The sequence below is a fragment of the Vigna radiata genome, chromosome 5 (genome assembly GCF_000741045.1).
Source record: "Vigna radiata var. radiata cultivar VC1973A chromosome 5, Vradiata_ver6, whole genome shotgun sequence".
NCBI lineage: Eukaryota > Viridiplantae > Streptophyta > Magnoliopsida > Fabales > Fabaceae > Vigna > Vigna radiata.
In genome coordinates, this window is record NC_028355.1 from 10,657,139 (window position 1) to 10,677,155 (window position 20,017).

The 20,017-nt window shown below is 32.7% G+C and overlaps 2 protein-coding genes across 8 annotated transcripts; one reads left to right on the plus strand and one right to left on the minus strand.

The window, feature by feature from the left end:
- Window positions 1–2,797: 2,797 nt before the first annotated feature.
- LOC106761890 (auxilin-related protein 2) lies at window positions 2,798–12,712 on the plus strand. 7 transcript variants are annotated; one of them, XR_002667735.1, is made up of 9 exons: window positions 2,800–3,688; window positions 6,184–7,813; window positions 8,119–8,230; window positions 8,327–8,439; window positions 8,611–8,676; window positions 9,147–9,236; window positions 9,909–10,085; window positions 11,258–11,352; window positions 11,971–12,712. XR_002667735.1 is itself a non-coding variant. In XM_022780599.1 (8 exons), the coding sequence occupies exons 1-8, from the start codon at window positions 3,156–3,158 to the stop codon at window positions 11,294–11,296; spliced, it is 2,760 nt and encodes a 919-aa protein (XP_022636320.1). In that variant the 5' UTR covers window positions 2,801–3,155; the 3' UTR covers window positions 11,297–11,708. The 7 variants fall into 7 exon arrangements, 2 of the variants coding, with proteins under 2 accessions (XP_022636320.1, XP_014500977.1); XR_002667738.1 differs by having other exon boundaries at window positions 12,186–12,712; XR_002667736.1 differs by having other exon boundaries at window positions 11,841–11,978.
- LOC106761891 (amino acid permease 3-like) lies at window positions 11,891–19,622 on the minus strand. Its single transcript, XM_014645492.2, has 7 exons — window positions 19,468–19,622; window positions 17,291–17,406; window positions 16,959–17,192; window positions 16,171–16,264; window positions 13,190–13,404; window positions 12,735–12,874; window positions 11,891–12,657 (listed from the first exon to the last, which is right to left on the minus strand). Exons 1-7 carry the CDS (start codon window positions 19,554–19,556, stop codon window positions 12,013–12,015), a joined length of 1,533 nt encoding a protein of 510 aa, XP_014500978.1. The 5' UTR covers window positions 19,557–19,622; the 3' UTR covers window positions 11,891–12,012.
- Window positions 19,623–20,017: the final 395 nt, after the last annotated feature.

Genomic DNA, 20,017 nt, shown 5'->3' on the forward strand with positions numbered 1-20,017 from the left:
TAATCTCATTTTGGTCCTCTAGTTTGCAACAATATCAATTTAGTCACAATTTTTGAAAATTTGAACACATTTTATCACATCCGTTAAGTCATAGCAGACGGCGTTAACTGTTGATGACTTGTAATTTTACTGTTTACCACGTGTCAATGTTAAATAAAATGGAAAATGATTCATGGATGACGAAGCCCTAAGATTTAAGGGCAAGTCCTAACTTTTAAGGGTTATTATAACATCAGACCTCTGATAATTGGGAATTAGGGATTGGAATCTGAGTTTGAAGATTTCTTCAAGTGGTTGCGAGAGGAAGGCAGAGACAATCACCCATTCCATTGTTGGAGAAGACGAATTTCCATTCCCTATTTTAAAATCTCATAAATTCTCCCATAAGTCTCCATGGCATTTTCCTTTATGATCCCAGCAATAGCTTAGAAAATAACAATAACAAAAGTTATTTCAATACCACACACCAGAAATCAGAAACCTTGATCACCACCAACAAAACCATTGTGAATTCCTATGCCCATCAACCACCACCTCAGTAGGCTCCAATTCCATAACACTATCAGTACATTCACACATAATATATTTTACAGAGGGTGGAAAATTCAAACTAATGATGCAAAATCAGTCCCGTGTCACTCCAAGAAGTAGAGCTGACTCCCAAATTGAGTTTCCAAAACCAAAAACAATAAGTGCAAACAGTCAATACTAATCACACACTACATGAAATTATAGTTCCAAAACAGTGATGCAAGAAGTCAGAAACTGATCCTGAATTGACCAAGGGTCAACGTACACCATCTCCAACTCCAAGTAAACAAAGAAAAACATCATACGATCTTCACAATCAATAAAAAGAAAAATCACAAAAATTCTTCCCCAACTCGAACTTCGCCCCAAAATTCTTCCCATAACCAAAACTCTTATCCAACGACCTCTCTCCCTCACCGCCACCCTCCCCTTCTCCTCCGGTATAGGAACTTCCTTCGGCCTCGCCTTTCCCTGCCGCCGCAGCAGCGCCGCCATGATCGGCTTCGCCAGAGAGGGAGGTGACAGCGGCCACCGGAACTTCCTCCCCGGAGTCTTTGCTGGCGACAGCGCCACTCCGGGCGGGAAAGGACTCGGGAAGGGGCTGGTCGAAAACGAGTGCGCCGGCGTGTTCCTCCCCGGCTGGTGGAAAGCGAGTATTGTTTCTTCAAGGGGCTTGCCCTTAAATCTTAGGGCTTCGTCATCCACCAAACAAATTCCATTTTATTTCACATTGACACGTGGTAAATAGTAAAATTACAAGTCATCAACAGTTAACGCCGTCTGCTATGACTTAACGGATGTGATAAAATGTGTTCAAATTTTCAAAAATTATGACTAAATTGATACTGTTGCAAACTAGAGAACCAAAATGAGATTAGTTGACAAATCAGAGGATCATTTGAGATATTAAGCCAAAAAAATAATAATTTAAACTCTCTCTACTCTTTTTCTTTTCCTTAGACTCATTGACATATGTTTTCAAAAAATCTCAAAACCTCAACTTATTTTATTCTCGATACTCGCTGGAAGGGTTTATAATTAGGAATATGGTTGATAAAATACCTTAATTAAACTGGTAAAATTAAACTAATTTTCTTTAAAAAAAATTGGGATGATTAAATTATATTAATAATAATTACATATATGATTATTTGATTTGAGTGAACATAATTTAATTATATTATTTTAAATTACTTGTGTTATTTGAACTGTCTGAATTATTATCCATTAACATTATATTTTAAAGTATATTTTATAATTTCATAGGTTATAATATAATTTAGTTCAACAATTCTATTAAAAAATAATTTAATTTAAAAACTAAATTAATATAATAATTTAATATATTTTAAAAAAACTTAGTATCGATTTTGTTTGATTTTAATATTTTTAAATAACGACTATCAAAAGTTTATTTCCATTCATAAACTTAAACATAACTCTCATTCTTCTGACAACAACTCAAACTACTCCACATCATCTAATACACACTTTTTAAATAACACTTAATTAAATTAAAGATTAACTAAAATTTAAATTCAATCATCACCTTTAAATTATTTATTTTGCGCAATTGTTTAAAACACCAAAACACGTGTCTTATACACAGTTTATGTAAAAAATTGTTTAAATTTGTGATTTTTTTTCATTTTTGTATTACATTGTCCAAACTTGCTTCAAATTGATGTATTCCTCTTTTACATTACAAAATTTATTTCTAGACAAATATTTAAGCAGACCAATCACAAATTATAAACGTTAATAAAAAAATTGTTAAAAAAACTCTTAATTTTATTAAGTATTAGTGTCTTCCAGCAAAACTTGTTTTTCTTTTAACAGTAATCTAAAACTTAATTAAGTGTTAGTTTCTTCTACTAAACTTGTTCCTTTCTAAAAAATACAACTTAGTATGTACTGTATTGTAAGAAAAATAATTTCCTTAACTAAAATATTGTGTTTTGGATGGCTCAAGTGTGTATTTAAGTAATTTTTTGTTTTTTAATTTTCCTTGTTTCTAATTAAATATTCTAACTGATTAGTTATACCTGTTAAATATATGATGTTTAAGTTAGTTTAGATTCGATTATAATTTTTTTTTAATTTTTCTGTGTTTCAATTTTTTTTTTCAAGTGGTACCAATTTGTCATTGTAAAATCAACGTGAAGAAGAGTTCAATTTAAAAAAAATTGACCGAAATAATATAAAATTTGAAATCCGAAGAACGTGTCATGCTTTCTTTCTTTCATTTCTAACTGTGACAAGAATCCATAACATCATGATTCGATCCCAAAATAGTAGTAAACAGAATTTGAAGAATACTGTGATGATGCAAATTCTTTAATACAGTTGGAAAAGCAGAACAAGTGAAGAGACAAAGCAAGAAGAAGACGACCTAACTGAGGCAGTATTAACCAACAAGAAGCAGAAGATGAAAGGAGAATAAATAAATAAAAAATTAATTAAGAAAAAAAAGACGTTAAAGTGAAACGCAGGTTAGTTTGTATCATTTTTTGTATCCTCTGTGACGTTCTCTCTTCACCGAACTCTCCCGCGGATCCAGCACCGTACGCGGAGGATACCATCGCACACAAGATCTTTCTCTCTCTCTCTCTCTCTCTCTCTCGATGAACGATTTCGATGGTCTTTTAACCAACGATTTCGGGTTCAAACCCCAAGGAAAATCGGCGCCAATGGCAGCATCTAAAGCTTCATCCAACAATTCATCTTCTCTCAACTTCGATTTAGGTTCGCGGTCCGCTCGAGCTTCCAATTCTTTGGCTGGCCACGACTCCGTCAACGCCGCTTCCTTTCACGATCTCTTCAGTGGCGGTGGCAAGTCAGACGCGTCCTATGACTTCGACTCCATGTTTCGCGGCTCCGCCGATTTCCGCTCCAAGTCCGTTAACCTCCCGGCTCATGACAAACCGGTCTACGACAAACCGATGCATGACGACGACGACGACGACATTTTTGACGGCGTTCCCGGCCTCAAGAGCTCCTCCAAGTTCTCCTACGGCGACGTTTTCGCTACGGCCGCGTTCGATGATCTTCTCGGCGGGTTAGGTAAATCGAAGCCTTCGGAGAAGGAAGAGCGAGGTGTCGCGGATTTTGATGACTTGATCCCTGGATTCGGAAACAGCAAGGTTTCCACTGATGGGTATGTTACGTGTCTGTAATTGAATCTATTTAATTTGAGCCAGTGCATGTTGATAGTAGGAGTTGAGGTTTATTTATTGATCTTTGGAACAATCTATTTGTTTTCTGAAAGGGCGTGGAGAACTGAGATTGTGACGGTAATGTAATTGAGGAGAGAAAGAAGCTTTTGTTAACTATATAATTTATGGACCACTTGAAATAAAATACCAGAAAAATATAGGCACGGCCAGAAAAACTATAGGGAGGGAGTTTCAATTCTTTCAAGTTCTTCTTCCTTGAATAGTTGAATGTAACATGCCGAGGAGTCTAAAAAGTGTTTTTGCAAAAGTATTGGTTCTTAGCTTGCTCTGTTAGTGAATTAAGTAATTTAAGAACAATAATAATGGTCCGAGGATTGTGTTTAAATTAACTTGTGTAGTGAAGACAAATAATTGGGTGTGGATTTTTTATTGTTTGTGTATATGTAGAATATCCGAATATCATCTAGTGTCTTTTCATAGTTCATCCTTTAGAATTATTCCATAACTTAGAGATCACACCCAGGAGTATAAAAGTTCTCTGCCCGTGGTAATAGTTTGCTGGTCTTCATTGCAAAAGAATTTAGACTCGTAGTTCACAAGCCTACTTATATACTGATAGGAACGAACATTGCTATCAATTCATTTTGACTGCCAGAAATTGAAGTAGATATTCTGAAGTATGCCTATATTACTGGATTGATTTGGAGAGGAACGGGTATATTTATTTATTTTTTTTCTGATTATGTGTTTTTCTTCTATATTTGCACAGACTATCTGTTTGACAATGAGGATTCAGGTGTATTATTTCTAGGAGCTGACGATTGTCGGTTGTGAATTAATCCTCTTAATTACACTTTATATGTCTTTTGTATTTTGAAATATTAGGCTGAGGTTATTGGTTTGAAGATATCAAATTTTTGCGGTAATCTATCAAGTTGTCTGTTAAGGGTTCACGACATAGTTTGAAAGGTCAGGTGTAGTTAGTTATACTTGCTGACTTCATTCATTAAAGTAGACAGTTGAATGAAGCTCGAAAATTAGTTCAGGAAAGGTAGGAGATGCACCAATGAACTTATTTTATTCCGTGGATTATTTTCGTGACATTTTCAAATTGGGTATTATAGGTAGGCAAACTTGGGTTGTGTCAGAACATTTTCACACATAGAGCATTAGTGATCTATATAAAATCATTTACTTAAATTACTGCATAAGTTTAAGAACCTGCTAAGCATCCAAACACTGAGGGAACCTACCCTCAAAAGTTAGGTATTAAGGGGGGAGAACCAAATACTTAAATACTTAACTGAGCATCCATACTAGGTGATGGGACTCAGGCATCCCATAACATCCAAATCTCTATTAGAACCCTTACACTCTGGGAGGATTATGTTCTGTTAGGATCTAAGAAGTAACCTGGAGACTGATTTTATTGGTTGAAAGGATTGAACAGAATCTGAGAACAAAAATACTCCAATCCACCTCAAATGATTTTGTTATTTTTTTAGTCAGTATCACCAGTGTCTCCTTATTACTTGTATACAATTATTTAATTTCCTATCCTTTATCGTGTGACAACTCGTCCATTTGAAACATTTTCAATTTTACCAATCCTGCTATTCAATATTAGAGTATAGATAGCCAAACACACAGCAGTATAACAAGAATTTGAGCTGGTTGGTTCCTTGCAATCATAGTTAACCCTCAATGCCCTTTTCGATGTTAACCATTTTTGTTTATTTCTTATGTGTGACATCTTCATTACGTCCTCCATCATTTTGTAATATTCGAACCCAAATATTTAAACTTAAAACCTGTGGTATAACATTTTTCCCATTTATTATACTACTAAGTCATTTTCTCTCAATCTTGCTAAAATTGCTATCATACTCTGTTTTACGCTGACTTAGTGACAGCCCTTTGTTTCTGAAGTGAAGTCTATCTGCTCAAGTTCAGAGTTAACCGGTTTCCTCTAGCCATTATTTCACTAATTATAATATAATTCTATCTAATTAGGGAACCAAACCATGATAAATAAAGAAATATGGTTACTATTCTAGAGAATAATCTATAGTTATTCTAAGGTACGGTAAAATATTTCCATATATTCTGACAATCTAACTGTCCTAAGTAACTGCCCCTTCCCCTCTCTCCTAAAAGGCTCAGTTTTCTTTTTTTTTTTATTATTATTTCTCAAGGGTGACGATTTCAATAGTAAACTTGGATATCTGGTAATAAGTTTCCTTTGCTGTGCATTTTTATCTTGGAAGTTGATCCTTCATTTTGTCTGGTTCATGATGGGATCAGGTCTAATGAAGGAGTGAGCATAGATCTTATGAATTTATTGTTACTTGCTTGGCATCTCATTTGAATAAATGGAAGTGAAGGGAATGAGCATAATAGAAGGGACGACACAATCCCGTATCTTTACATATTCTTGATGCATTGTAATCGTTTTTGAATATTGTTTTATTCACAGGACCGTTCCTAATATTGATTTGTCATCACAACCTACTATCAATTCTTCTAAAACGGCTTCTAGTGAAACATATGACCCTTTCAAAGTGTTTGAACCAACTTCAGCCCCAATGGATGCATCCTCAACATACTTTACAGACCCATTGGGAGAAATTAGTAAATTTAGTAGTTCTAGAAGCACAAAAAATGATAGTATGTCAAATTCTAATGGTGAAGTATATGATGATATTAATCCCTTTGGTGGACTTGGAAATTCTGTGCCTGCATTCTCAGCAGAGAGAAATAGCACAAAGGGTAGTAGCTCCCCAAATACAACCAGTGATAAAGAATCAAGTGGCGTATCATCTGTGAGGAGTCCTGAGAGACAAACACAAAACACGATTCTTTTTGATAATGATCAGGAATTTCATCAGGCTGCATTTGACATGCCTACATATTCCTCCAATTCTTCCAAACCATATGGTGAAAGGTCCCCTTCACATGATAATGATGGTTTTAAACCGGCTAATGCACAGGCAGATATGACTCCGAAATATGAAGAGGACTTTGAATCAAATGATGATGTATGGCTGACGGTATCAGAGATTCCTCTTTTTACTCAGCCAACTGCTGCTCCACCACCTTCAAGACCTCCTCCTCCGCGACCAGTACATATCCTCAAGTCGGGAGGAGGTTCATCTGCTTCTGCCAATGTCAGAAAGGATAGTGAATTTTCTTCTTTTCCAAGTTCCACTCAATTTTCTCAGGGTCCTAAATCTACTCCTGCTGCAGCCAAATTTTCTTCTGCATTTCAGTTTGATGAACTTGAAGATTTTGCCATGGGCAGGAGTCTTGGTAATGACAATGAACATGGAAATGGTCTTGCTGGTAAAGAATTAGAGATGAACTCAGCTGCTGCAGCGATGAAAGTGGCTATGGATAAAGCAGAAGCTAAATTTAGGCACGCAAAGGAAGTTAGGGAGAGGGAAAATACGAAAGCTGTTAAGAGCAAGGAACCTGTCCAATTGGAACAAGATGGCAGAGCTGTGACAGAGGATGGAGGAAAACAGGAAAGGCTAGATCATGATTGGGAGCAAAAGCAGAGAGAGGAGAGAGAGGAAAGAAGACGTGAGAAAGAAATGGAAGAGAAAGAAAGAGAGCAACAGAGACTTGAGAGAGAAAGAGAAATGGCTAGACAGGCTGTAGAAAGAGCTACTAGAGAAGCGCGTGAAAGAGCAGCTGTTGAAGCTCGCCAAAGAGCTGAGAGGGCTGCTGTTGGGAGAGCTAATGCAGAAGCTAGGAAGCGTGCTGAAAGGGCTGCAGTTCAGAGGGTACAAGCTGAAGCCCGTGAAAGGGCTGCTGCTGAGGCAAAGGAAAGGGCTGAGAAGACTGCAGCAGAGGCAAAAGAGAGGGAAGTGCGGGAACAAGCTGCAGCTGCAAGAGCTGAATCTGAGGCAAGAGTTAAACAAGAACGTGCTGCGGTCGAAAGGGCTGCTGCAGAGGCTCGAGAAAGAGCTGCTGTGCAGGCTCGAGAAAGAGCTGCTGCTGCTGTAAGGATGAACCAACAACAAAATGACAATGATCTTGAATCATTCTTCAGCAAAGGTGCACGAGCAAACAGTGTTCCCAGGCCTCCTAGGTCCAGCACTTCAGTGAGTACCTATTATTTGTGTCAAACATCTTTTATACTATATGTAGTGGCCAGCTCCTGGATTTGGTATTCGGTCCTTTTCCAGCATAGAAAATTTATCCTCAAAATCGGATGTCTTGTTTATTGGTTTGTTATTTTTTGTTCTTTTCCTTTCCATTTTAAATAAAGAAGAATTATAAAAAAATGACAAGTATTAAAATATTTCCATGTTGCAAATAAAAAGAATAACTGACATGCGTGATCGTAATCCTAGCATGGTATTATTATTTTTCTTTTAACTAGTGTAGCGGGCATCTTTGCTTTCAGGACCCTGTATTTGATGCCCAATTTCAGTCAAAAACTTCAGGTGTGTCTTCAAGCATGAAGAAAGCATCGTCATCCACTAATATTGTTGATGATCTCTCCTCAATTTTTGGAGGTTGGTTTAGCTGTAAATATATATTCAAAATTCACTGGCATTTTTGGGTCTCTACTTACGGAAGCTCCTTTTGTCCCTTTTTTCTATGGTTTGAAGCTGCTCCATCATCATCTGGAGCGTTTCAGGAAGTTGAAGGGGAAAGTGAAGAAAGACGAAAAGCCAGGTTGGAACGCCAGCAGAGGGCTCAGGATCGAGCGGTATGCCTTACTGTATTTTCTGCCTTGGATTGATTTCTTTTTCATTTTTGTTAAAGAATAGGTGATCAATGTACTATTCTCAAATCAACTTGACATTGAATATATAGGGAAGTATGTGCATTCCTGAGAAATATTTTTAATTGTCTTTCTTTATTGCAACTGATCATGGTCATTTTACACAAGGCTAAAGCATTGGCTGAGAAGAATCAACGGGACCTACAAACTCAAAGAGAGCAAGCTGAGAAACATGTAAGCAGTTCCTTTTCTTGTTTTCCTTTGAGAAACACTTGCATTGCACTCACTGCTCATGCACAATAGATATCCCTTCATTCTTGTTGGCCTCTTTACATCAGTGATGCACAATACAAGAGTCAATTGATTATCCAACATTCTGATTTCCTATTAAATTGTGTTATCTTGTTTGTCAGATTCTAGTTTACATTAAAGCTAACAGCTTGTTTCGTCTATTTTTCTCTTTAAAGATTACCATAAACCTATACCTATTTTCCATCCAAAACTTGTTTTATCAATTGGGACAATTGAGACGGGATATCGTCTCTTTTTTCTCACCTTTATATAATTTAACATACAATGAAGCGGATCTTTTTATGTAGGTGACATTGGTTAGTCGGATGTTACTTCTTGGTTGATTTTTCAGAGTTTTTATGGTGACATGATTGTATATTTATCATCTAATCTTATCTCTACATTGATTTCAGAGGCTCGGTGAAACATTGGATTTCGAAATTAAGCGCTGGGCTGCAGGAAAAGAGGGGAACTTGCGTGCTTTGCTTTCCACCTTACAATATGTATATACTTTCTACACACACCTTGAAAAAAATATCTGAATTTCTCTGTTCCTTATCTATATGAACATGTGGAAGTTTGGTAGTTTATGCTATCACTTTATTTATTATATTAACTCATGAGCTCAACTTTTAAGATATGGTGTGCTGGGCCTCATATGACCCAGTATACTCCTATGGTTAGAAGAGTAGTGGGTATTTGGTAACAGATTATTTTCAGAATTTTTTTTTAAGAAATTTCATTATAAGTGTGCAAAAATAAGCTATTGTTTCTGTAAGGCAAGTTGAACCAAGCATGCACCGATTCTATATTTCGGAACTGATTTCATTGGTTTTGTAACTACTGCTCATTACAGGATCACCCAGTATTTCAATTTCCTTGTTTAATACTATTAATATTAGCATTTCCTATCAGATCTTTACTAATATTGGACATATTTTAACAAAAGTGGTTGATTTAGCACCACATTCGAATGATGTTCTTGTAATTACTATCTAATATCTAATACACGAAAAGCTATATTTCCAAAATTTATCACTGAAAAGTTCCTACTTCTAAATCTAAGCAGACTACACTAATGGTCTCTTACTTTTTATTTTTTTAAGGGATCAGTATTTTTATTCTATATTTGTGTTTTGTTGTGTTAACTTGTTTTCTTTATGAATAATGATCAGGTTCTGTGGCCTGAATGTGGTTGGCAGCCAGTTTCTTTGACTGATTTGATTACAGCGGCAGCGGTCAGAAAGGTTTACAGGAAAGCTACATTGTGCATTCATCCTGATAAAGTGCAACAGAAGGGTGCTACTATACAACAAAAATGTATTGCTGAGAAGGTTTTTGATCTACTCAAGGTATTTCAAGCCTTTTTTTATGTCATTCATACGTACAGAATAATCTATGCTTCATAAAGAGAGGTCAATGGCAAAAAAAATAAAAATAAAATTAGGCTACTCTTACTTCAAGTTACTTCCAAATGTGGGTTTCCATTTTGGTCAAATGAAATGCGTATATATAGTCTACTGTTAATAAAGATTAGCATTATATCTTGTCATATATGATGGTCTACGTTCTGAAATAATGATTGAATTAATTGATTTATTTTATATATAGGCATCTCAGGCATTTTTCTGTCATGTCTGCTTAGAAATGCCAAATTTGATAAAAATATAAAAGCATTAAAAGCATTAATTATGTTTTTGTCCGAGAAATTTCAGATAAATCTGTTTTTTCTCCTAAATTGAAAAAAAAAAATAGTCCTTACAGTTTCACAAAATGTTAATAGAAGTGATGTGGCAATCAGAAGTGTACACGTGACAGATTTTGTGTCACATCACCATATATGTTAAATCTGTCTTTCTCTAGAGAATAAACATACGAAGTTGTGTAAAATGATTTTTTTTCAATATTTATTTTAAATTTTAGAGACTAAATATAATTAAGCCAGTAGAAAAACAATATATAACGGAATTCTATTTTGTTCTACAACAGTTATCTGGGAGATTTGTTTCAATGATATTTTTTAATGACATAATTTGAATAGAGAAATTGGAAAGAAAAATGTTACGCATTTTTTAACACACTCTTTAATATTGGGTGGATATTCAAGCAATTCACCTAATAATAATAGAGGGAATGTTGTAATGGTTGCAATTACTCTTAAAAAAATGGTATCCATTGCTCCATTACATGTGTGCACTTTACCAACAGGCGTCTACCATTGCATTGCTGGATGTTCCTGTTAGTCCAGCCAGTGGGTGTTGCGTCATGTGTTGCTTGCACATAGTAGGATTTTCATCTACATAGACAACATAGACAACGTTGAAGCATGTGTAATTTGCCAATTAACTGTACTAAAACAAAAGGTTTTAGTCTCATGATGCTTCTGACTTGCATGTATTAAAAATTGGACTAGTTTTAGTAGGGTACTTTCTTTTTCAGTTTATACTTGTCTGTAATCGAAATAAAAATAAATACTACTGCATGCCTTTATTTTATTGCTGAAAAGTTTGACAATTTATTACAGGAAGCATGGAATAAGTTCAATTCAGAAGAGCTTTTCTAATCTTAGACGAACTGAACAACGTCCATGCAGTTTTGTTCTGGCCACTCTGATGAAAGGTAACCACACCCCGTTTCAGCTGCCTCTCCCACTGCTTATTGCTTTCGATTAAAGTTCTGTGGCATCAATGATAAAAAATCAATTTATTGTGTGGCATCAGGATGTCCAAAGGATACACGGGGAAGTAATTTGTAATCGATGTAATTTCCAGGGGGTTGTTGGGTTTACTATACCGATGCTTATGCAATATGTTCTGTTATAAAATCTTTTTGTGGGCATTTGTCAATTCAATTCATTATTTCGGTCGAGTGAGGAGATCTCATGAGCAGTCTGTTTTTAGTTAATTTTTTAATTTTATTACTTGTGATATAGTATATAGTTTCCTGAATATAATATAGTTCCAGTTGTGGATTGACATCAGAATGTGGTAAAGTTCCATGCACTCCTTCGCACAAGCTTGTTTGTTTTGCAATAGCAGTTTTGATTTCAAAACCTTCCTATAAAATCTAAGTTTGTAGTAGAGTTTCGTATAATTTTTGTATTTCAGCATGTTTAGATGAAAGGAAGAGGGGATTTGAAAACGTGTCGAACTTTTGCTTAGACGTGTAGCAAGGATGACATTGAAATAGCACTACTAAGATAAAAGATATTCAAACAACTACCATTGCCTTAAACAGTTTCTAGCATTGGCAAGGAGGAGGTGGATGGGATTTACTTAATTAATAATCTACATGGAAAGGTTTGTATTTCCGAAGATCAACGACGATGGAGGCAACTGAGCCAATAGCAGCTGCAACTGACACTACGAGGCAGACAAAGCTTAATATTTGCATACCTATCCATCTCTGACTCCATTTTGGGATCTTCTTTTGTTTGATACTCATCTCTACAGGGAAGAAAACACTTAAAGGCCAAAACCCCAGTGCTCCAAGAAGTCCCAAGATGTCATTGAAGAATGGAAGCAACATTGCCACAATAGTGGTTATGATAACAAATCCTGTTCTCCAAACTAATCTAAATGGGCTTAAATTGTAAGATGCAAAGCCAGGTATGGGAACTTTGTATTCTCTATCAACTTTGGGCCATCTTTTTGAAGCCCATTTCTCGACAAAGGCAAATAGTGGCTGAGCATAGACTTGGTATGCTCCAACAAGGTGAATTACGATAGCAGCATTAGCAATATCTACAAGCCAATATGGGTCGTAGAAACCAAATCCAGTTAACAGGTTCCCAGGTGCGTCGTCCCCAAAAGCAGCGTAACCCATGAAACCACAAAGCATATAAAATGTTGTTGTTACACCAATACTTATCTTTGCGGCTCTTTTCATTGTTTTTGCCTCAGATGGTGGAGATTTTATTGTGTCCTGTGTAATCAACAATATTTAATTACTTTTGGATAAAATTTATTTTCTTGTTACACTTCAATCAGATAAGGATGAACCTGAATTTCAATGAGGATTTGAGAATATGAATAAGCAAAGGCTATGTCACCAAGACCTTGAAGAACTCCCCATACTTTATTGGCCTCTGAAACAGCTCCTATCCGGATTCCTGTGAGACTACCCTTGAAAGTACCCGTTTCTGTTCAAGAACCAATTAAACAATAAATATTCTTTTTCAAAATTACCTTTGATTCTTGTACTTCTAAACTGATAAATCCAGTCTTCCAGTATTTAAAAACTTGTATTTTTTTATTTTATATATTTAAACTTAATAATGTGATATTTCTTCTTTTTAATATTTAAATACGTTATAAAATTAATAAAATAACTAAGTTCACATATCTTTTAAAAGTTTAAAGACTAATAAATCAATAATTAAAATATAAGAACAATATGTATTTAACCTTTTTTTTTAACACTGCTTCTATTAAAGAAATAAACGTAGTAATATAACCTGCAACTTTGGCAATTCCAAGAGCGAGGCCAATTATGGAATAGGCAAAGGACATGATTGCCGCAATAATGGAGAGCCACCATGTTTTATGAAAATCTGGAATTTGAGAGAATACAATTTCGATTATGCCAAAACTGATCATGAATGGGTTGCTCGACACAAGGCACTTGTCTTTTCCACCTGTTGAATGGAAACAGTTGGACCTTTTTATCGCCCTGTCAAAACCATATACCACTTAAATTCAAACAAACCATATGGTTACAATTAATATTGCCAATGACTCAGGTAATAGAATCACAAATCTACATATTCCATGTTTTTTCCGAAATAAAATTGCCTTAAAAGGCAATAAATATTACTATTAATATTAATTGTTTTGAGAAGCAATTTTTACATCATTAAAAAGCTTAATAAATAAAATTTTAATAATGACTTAAAATTATTCTTACTAAAATTGTATAAAAATATACAAAAGGAAAAAAAGTATATATGTTACTAACTTCTGTTTGGTACAAATACAGTTTAAATTATAGTATCACTTAAAGATTACTTAGCATGTAAAAATTTGGTTTCGTACATGAAAAAAACTCAACATTGTTTATATAAACAATTTTACACAATTCAATTAATTTTCATTTCAGTAATAAATTTTATTATTTAACTCATAAATGTATTTTCTCTTTTAAAAAATATTTAATTTTTTTCTCCTTATATTAAATACTAATGTTAAGAGTCATATGAGACATCATTTGACTCTATTAAATATTTTTAAGTGATTATTAAAAAAAAATTGTAATAAAAATTTACGTCAACGCACCTGTATATTCTATTAAATTTTAAGTATTTTAAAATTGATGTCAACACATGCATTTGACTCCATTAAGGTAATAGAAATAGTTGTTTTTAATGATCGCAAATACTCATTTCATATACTTAAACATATTAAGTGTTATTAAATAATAAAGTATAAATCATAAATATGTTTTGTATATAAAATAAAAGATGCAGGTGTTTTGTTTATCAAACAATATAATACATTGTGTTATTTTATCTTTGTTTTGTGTTATAAACAAAAGCTTAATAAGATATTCACATAGATAAGATAACGTTATATTTAGAAATTTATTTCGTGTTATAAGAAATGTATTCGTCTTATGTTTGCCAAAAAGATTTTCTAAAGCTTTTGTCAACATAAAAAGATATGCTAAAAGACACGCTCAAGTTGTTTTTGTGTTAATATAGAATTTTGCATGTCTTATATACTTTTTAAAAGGCTATTTATTACGTGCAGTATTATGTTTTACTCTAATTTGAATAAAAGCATTTTTTTATCTAAGTTTCATAAATTACGTCAACTATTATGTTTAAAGAAGAGAAAATATTGAGGGTGTGTATGAATTGAATTTTTCAAAATCCACTTTAAATCCAATATAGATCTAATGAAATAGATTAGATTTATACTTCAGATACATTTTAACTAGATAAACTAGTTTTAATTTGTTTTTCAATCTAATTTAAAACAGACTAAATATAAATTAAACCCACTTTGCTAATTAAATTAAATCTTAATCTAATATTCCTAACTATTATATCTATGTGATATAGATCAAACCGACTCAGATATTAACTTTGGTAAAAAATAATTTGACTCAACTTCAATTTAGGCAAAGTCAACTTTACATGGACTGATTTGATTATATCTTTATTTTGGATTAGTTCGACTCAATGCACATCCCAAGTTGATTATGTTAACCCTAAACCCGAATTAACTTGGTTCAATCTGGACATTAATTGTCTTGACTCAACTTAAACACAAATTAATTTTAGATTTTCAAAATCCAAAAGAAATTCAAATCTAATTAAGTGAATTAGATTTAAAATCCAAAAATATGAATTTGGATTAGGGACAAATCCATTACCTGAAGCAATATAAATTTAGATTTAATATAGATTAGATCTCAAAATTTGGGTTTTTTGTCCACCCTTACAAAATATTTAATTAAGCATGAAGTGTGATTAATGCATCTCTATATCTCTACTTAAATAAACAGAAACTTGAAGATGAAAATTTGAAGTCAACTTCTTAACAGGAAGAATATATCTTACAATTACTCTTTTCTCAACTCTTTATATAAAGCAGTTTTCCAAGTTTGACAAAAAAACATGTGCTCTTTATAAAAAGCAGTCTTCCAAGTTGAAAAAAGAAAAGAACAAATGATAAGAAGATGCTCAAATGTTGTTAATATTGTTGACTATTCAAACAATATTTAGGTTATCTAGTTAAAATAAGAGAGACTAAGTTTTAATTAATACTTTTTTTTAATTTCATAATGTTAGTATGCCTAATAGAATTTGATAAATATTAGACGTAAGCTATAGACGAATCAATGTAATAAATAATCTGCAACATAAATTCTTTCTTTTCCTTAATTAATAAATCTACCCCATAACCAGAAAAGAAGGTTTTAAAAAGTTGAATTTTTATAAATAATCTGATAGACTGTCACATTAATAAGCTTCTTATTTAAAGTTATTTGTAATTCAACGTTCATATTTGAAATAATTGACTCTGAATTGCCTTAGTTAGCATGAAGAAAATGTCAATTTGTATATGAAAATTCGAACGTGTCTATAAATTTATGGATAGATAATATTTTTTCATAACATTTAAACATGATTTATGTATCACTTTATGATTGGTTCAAAATTATTCCACAATCAATAATAATAATCATAAACACCACCATAGACCAATCACAAAATGGTACGTAGATAATGTTCAAATGTTGTAAAAAAAAATGTTGTTTAAGTATCATTATTTATAAATTTAGTTTTTATTTTTGCCAAATCTGTGAAAACTTGAATCTCAAGATTATTTGAAAATAAAGTTCACTGTTAACTTGTTATTCTGTGGATAATTTTAGTAAATAAACTAAATTTCAATTATTAATGATTTGAAGATAATATAAGTGGTGACTCACATCATGCTAATAGAAGCTGCAATTGTGTATCCTACAGCGGTGCCGTATAGATTTGAGTACTGAACTACCGCACAAAAGGTATCATAGTGCCCGCCTGCAAAATCGATAATAACAATTCACCTTATTTTTTCCATTTCAAAAGTCAAATATTATTTGAACTACTACAAGTCAATAATGACAGCACAAGGTTGTCCTTTCTATTTTAAGGTGTATGTTCTAGTTTCATGTTTGTGAGTGTATAACAAAAACAAGAAAAAAGATAGAATAATATATAATGAGGCAATAAGTCAAATTACGAAATTGATACAGAGAAATATTCGTGCACACCAAATTATTTCAACAAATTCAACCAACAGACGTATGTCTTTGAAACTTCGAGTCAACTGTGCAATCAATCATGCTGGTATAGTCAGAAAGGATGGGTCATGACTAATAAAGAAAGAAAATATAGTTGAACCCAATTTTCAGTTAAGACTTATTTAGAAAAAATGAGAAAAATACAGAAAATAAATAAAAAGGATTATAAATGCTAACAGGGATATAAAACGTTCAAATATCACTACTCAAAATACAGTTAAAAATCATGGGTTTCGTATAAAAAAAGTTAATAAATATTTAAAAATTTTGAAAAATAAAAATGTTTATAAGAATATGATCGATGATAATGCTTAAGGGAGTAGAAAGCACAACATGATTTATCTTTTCATATCTACATATTTTGAAAAGGAAGGTAGGTTTATATGATAATAATAGTACAACTAATCATAATAAATGTGTATATTTATTACCAAGAATGGTTTGAACTGCATCCATGAAAGTATAGTTTCTCTTCCCAGAAACGGGATCACCACTGCGATAACAATCAGCGAGAAGCGCCGACGTATAAAGCGTAACAACACTGAAGAAGATCATAACGGCAGGCCCAACGACCCAGCCCATTTGAGCCATGGCCCAAGCTAAAGACAACACTCCTGAACCCACCACTGCCGTTATTATGTGGGAGCTTGTAGTCCAAACGGTGCCTATCTCATAATCATAATAAGTTAATAACCAACCGATCAAATATTATATCATATAGAAATTATCACATCAGTTCAAATTGATTAAATCAAACGGTTACCTGTTCGTTTAACATGGCCATCATCATCGTACAATTTGGAGTCAGTTTGAGAAGAAACACCATCTATGGAATGAGCCTCCATGGCAAAACCTTGATTATGGTGGCTATGGTTGGTTCTGGAAGCGTATTCAACCATGTGTTATGGAGCCAGACAGAAAATAAAATATTTATAATAAAACAGTGAGGGTGTTGTTGATAGAATTGAAGATATAGTGGTCGTGTTTTTTGTTCCTGACAACAATAATGGAGGTTTGGGTTGACGAATCAAAAAGAACACGCGTGCCCAAAGAAAGAGGAAGGTACAAACACTATTGTTTGCACCACCACGGTTTAGCAGCGATCCAAATCGACACAAATCACATCACTCATAGATTCGTAGTGTGTTTGCCTTCAAAATGGAGAGTATATTTATAACGTTTAATATAATTCTTACAAAATTCAATTACTCCTCACCATCCATTAAAAGGTATCTCTCATCAAAATAAATAATTAAATGTACAGTTGTCTTTCTCATTTTTCAAATTAAGAAAACGTGAATTGCAACGATGGATTTGATTCTATTTGCTGGGTTTATTTAATTTATAAACTTACAGCTTTTAAGTTAGTAAGTTTAATTCTTATTTAATTATTATATAAGTGACGGCAATCTTAATTTTTAGGATGAACCCTCAAGTTCTTCCTTTAATATAGAATAAATTTATTCTAACAGTTGCTATCAAATTACTATTAAACTACTTATAAATATATATTTTTACATATAATATATGCATGTCTTAAGAAAAGAATGTTACAAATCTTATATCAATTAAAAATAAATTTTACCTATTAAGTATGTAATATTGGTGTATTGAAAATTTCAGATCAATAAGTGAACTGTCTTCTTATTTTGTAAAAATTAAGTTCGATTTAAACTTATTTTTTAATAAAAACAATTTTGTAAAGTCAAATATTTTCTTAATTCAAATCCAAAAGTATTACTAAAACAGCTAAACCTTAAAACCCAACATCGTTACAACGTATTAAAAATAACTATAAATATATTAATTCTAAATAATTTTATTATAATAATATCATCTTTTTAAAATATACATTACTTTGACTTGGAATGAGTAAACAATTAGTTTGAAAATATATTAAAGAATAATATTTACTTAAAAAGTAAGAAAATTAGTTATTGTGAAATTTTTAGAATAACTAATACTGCAGATATTTAGGCATACAGAAACATTCGAATGGAAAAGTAACATTTGAAAAAGCTTTTATCTTTTAAATATCTTTAAACTAAAAAGTGGGTTTTTGAAAGCGATAAACTGAAATCAAAAGAAGACATTAAAGTAAAGTTTTCTGTTCCAAACTGAATTGGTGAAGAAGAATGATTAAAATTTCCCAGTTTCTGGTGGATTTTCAATGTACTTTGGTCAATAAACCATATGGGAAAAGAACAAGTTGATTTTCAAGTAGACTACAGAATCAAAATATTCCTAAAATTTATGTGGCCGAAACTAACCCCTTTTCCCGGTGTGTGCAGCATAATCCCATTCTCTTTAGTTACAATTGTTGAATGCTTTTCAAGTTTTGAACACACAAAAAATACACACATCTTGCAACATTATCTTCTTAAAATATATTAGAAAAAAAAGGGGTATAAACACAGCACCACAGATAACAAACGCATTATTCTAATTCCAAGATAAATGAATCTTTGAATATTCTTCTAACATTGGATGGTTGTGGTTATTGCTTTTATTCGCTGTTCATAACAAGTTGTCCAAACAATTCATTTTCTCCTTCAACGCTCGTTTGTCTGCCAGATTTTTTCAAACAGAACACAGATTGTGGAATATTGAATCGTTTTACTTGCCATCAATTTCCCAAACTCTTTTCCACAGTATAAAACACTCCCAAAAAGTTCTTGTTTCTGAACCAAACAGACCCTATCTTAAAATTAGGGGTTCTATCTATCATTTATGCATACTGCATAGACATTTCTATCAGTATTGAGCAAATAAATATTCAGATTCAGTTAAATCTGAAACGCGAACAGAAACAAAAGGCATTTGTTCAAATTAAGAGCAAAGATAAGAGAAAGAAAATCACTGATGACAAAAATAAAATGCATCAAATTCAATTGAAAAACACGAAAATGAAAAAGAAGAATCGAAAGCAGTTAACATTACTTGATTGTGAAACCAAAAGAGAGGGTTTGTTCCTGCTCTTGGTGTGAGGAGTGAGCGAGAAATTTTCTGGGCAAAATTTGAACTATCATTGAAACCCATTTAGCAGCTATTTCTTATACTTATAGCTGTATTCGGGTAGAGTGGGGCAGTGACCGTTCTCTCTGCACAACCGTAAATAAAAATAAAAAAGAGATATACACGGTATCATAATTATTTTATTAATTAAACATCATTGATAATTAATCATACAAATTATTAATTAATCCTGATACTTGGTAGTAATGCTTAACTATGGCGATTGTTTTGCCAATTACATTAGTTTTTAAATTTAAGTAATTGTTTAAAACAAAACAATTAAAGATAATGGTGCATGTTTCCATCATCATTAAATAAATTGTGTGTATTAAATATAATATTAATTAATTGATTTTCAAATTCAAGAGGAAGTTTTCTAATAATAATGTCACAGTGTCCAAACCAAATTAAGCATATATTGAAAGAAGACTAATGGAATGATTTTAAACCATGCATATTTTATTATAATGGAATT

What these genes read in the sequence shown, in the direction of transcription:
- LOC106761890 (XM_022780599.1), top strand. Translation starts at nt 3,156, where the DNA reads ATGAACGATTTCGATGGTCTTTTAACCAACGATTTCGGGTTCAAACCC. An exon ending in ATCGAGCGGTATGCCTTACT is followed by an intron (nt 8,440 to 8,610) that starts GTATTTTCTGCC and finishes ATTTTACACAAG; the next exon opens with GCTAAAGCATTGGCTGAGAA. An exon ending in TGCTTTCCACCTTACAATAT is followed by an intron (nt 9,237 to 9,908) that starts GTATATACTTTC and finishes AATAATGATCAG; the next exon opens with GTTCTGTGGCCTGAATGTGG.
- LOC106761891 (XM_014645492.2), bottom strand. Translation starts at nt 19,556, where the DNA reads ATGATAGTTCAAATTTTGCCCAGAAAATTTCTCGCTCACTCCTCACAC. An exon ending in TGGAATTGCCAAAGTTGCAG is followed by an intron (nt 12,875 to 13,189) that starts GTTATATTACTA and finishes GTTCTTGAACAG; the next exon opens with AAACGGGTACTTTCAAGGGT. An exon ending in AAATCCTCATTGAAATTCAG is followed by an intron (nt 12,658 to 12,734) that starts GTTCATCCTTAT and finishes TTGATTACACAG; the next exon opens with GACACAATAAAATCTCCACC.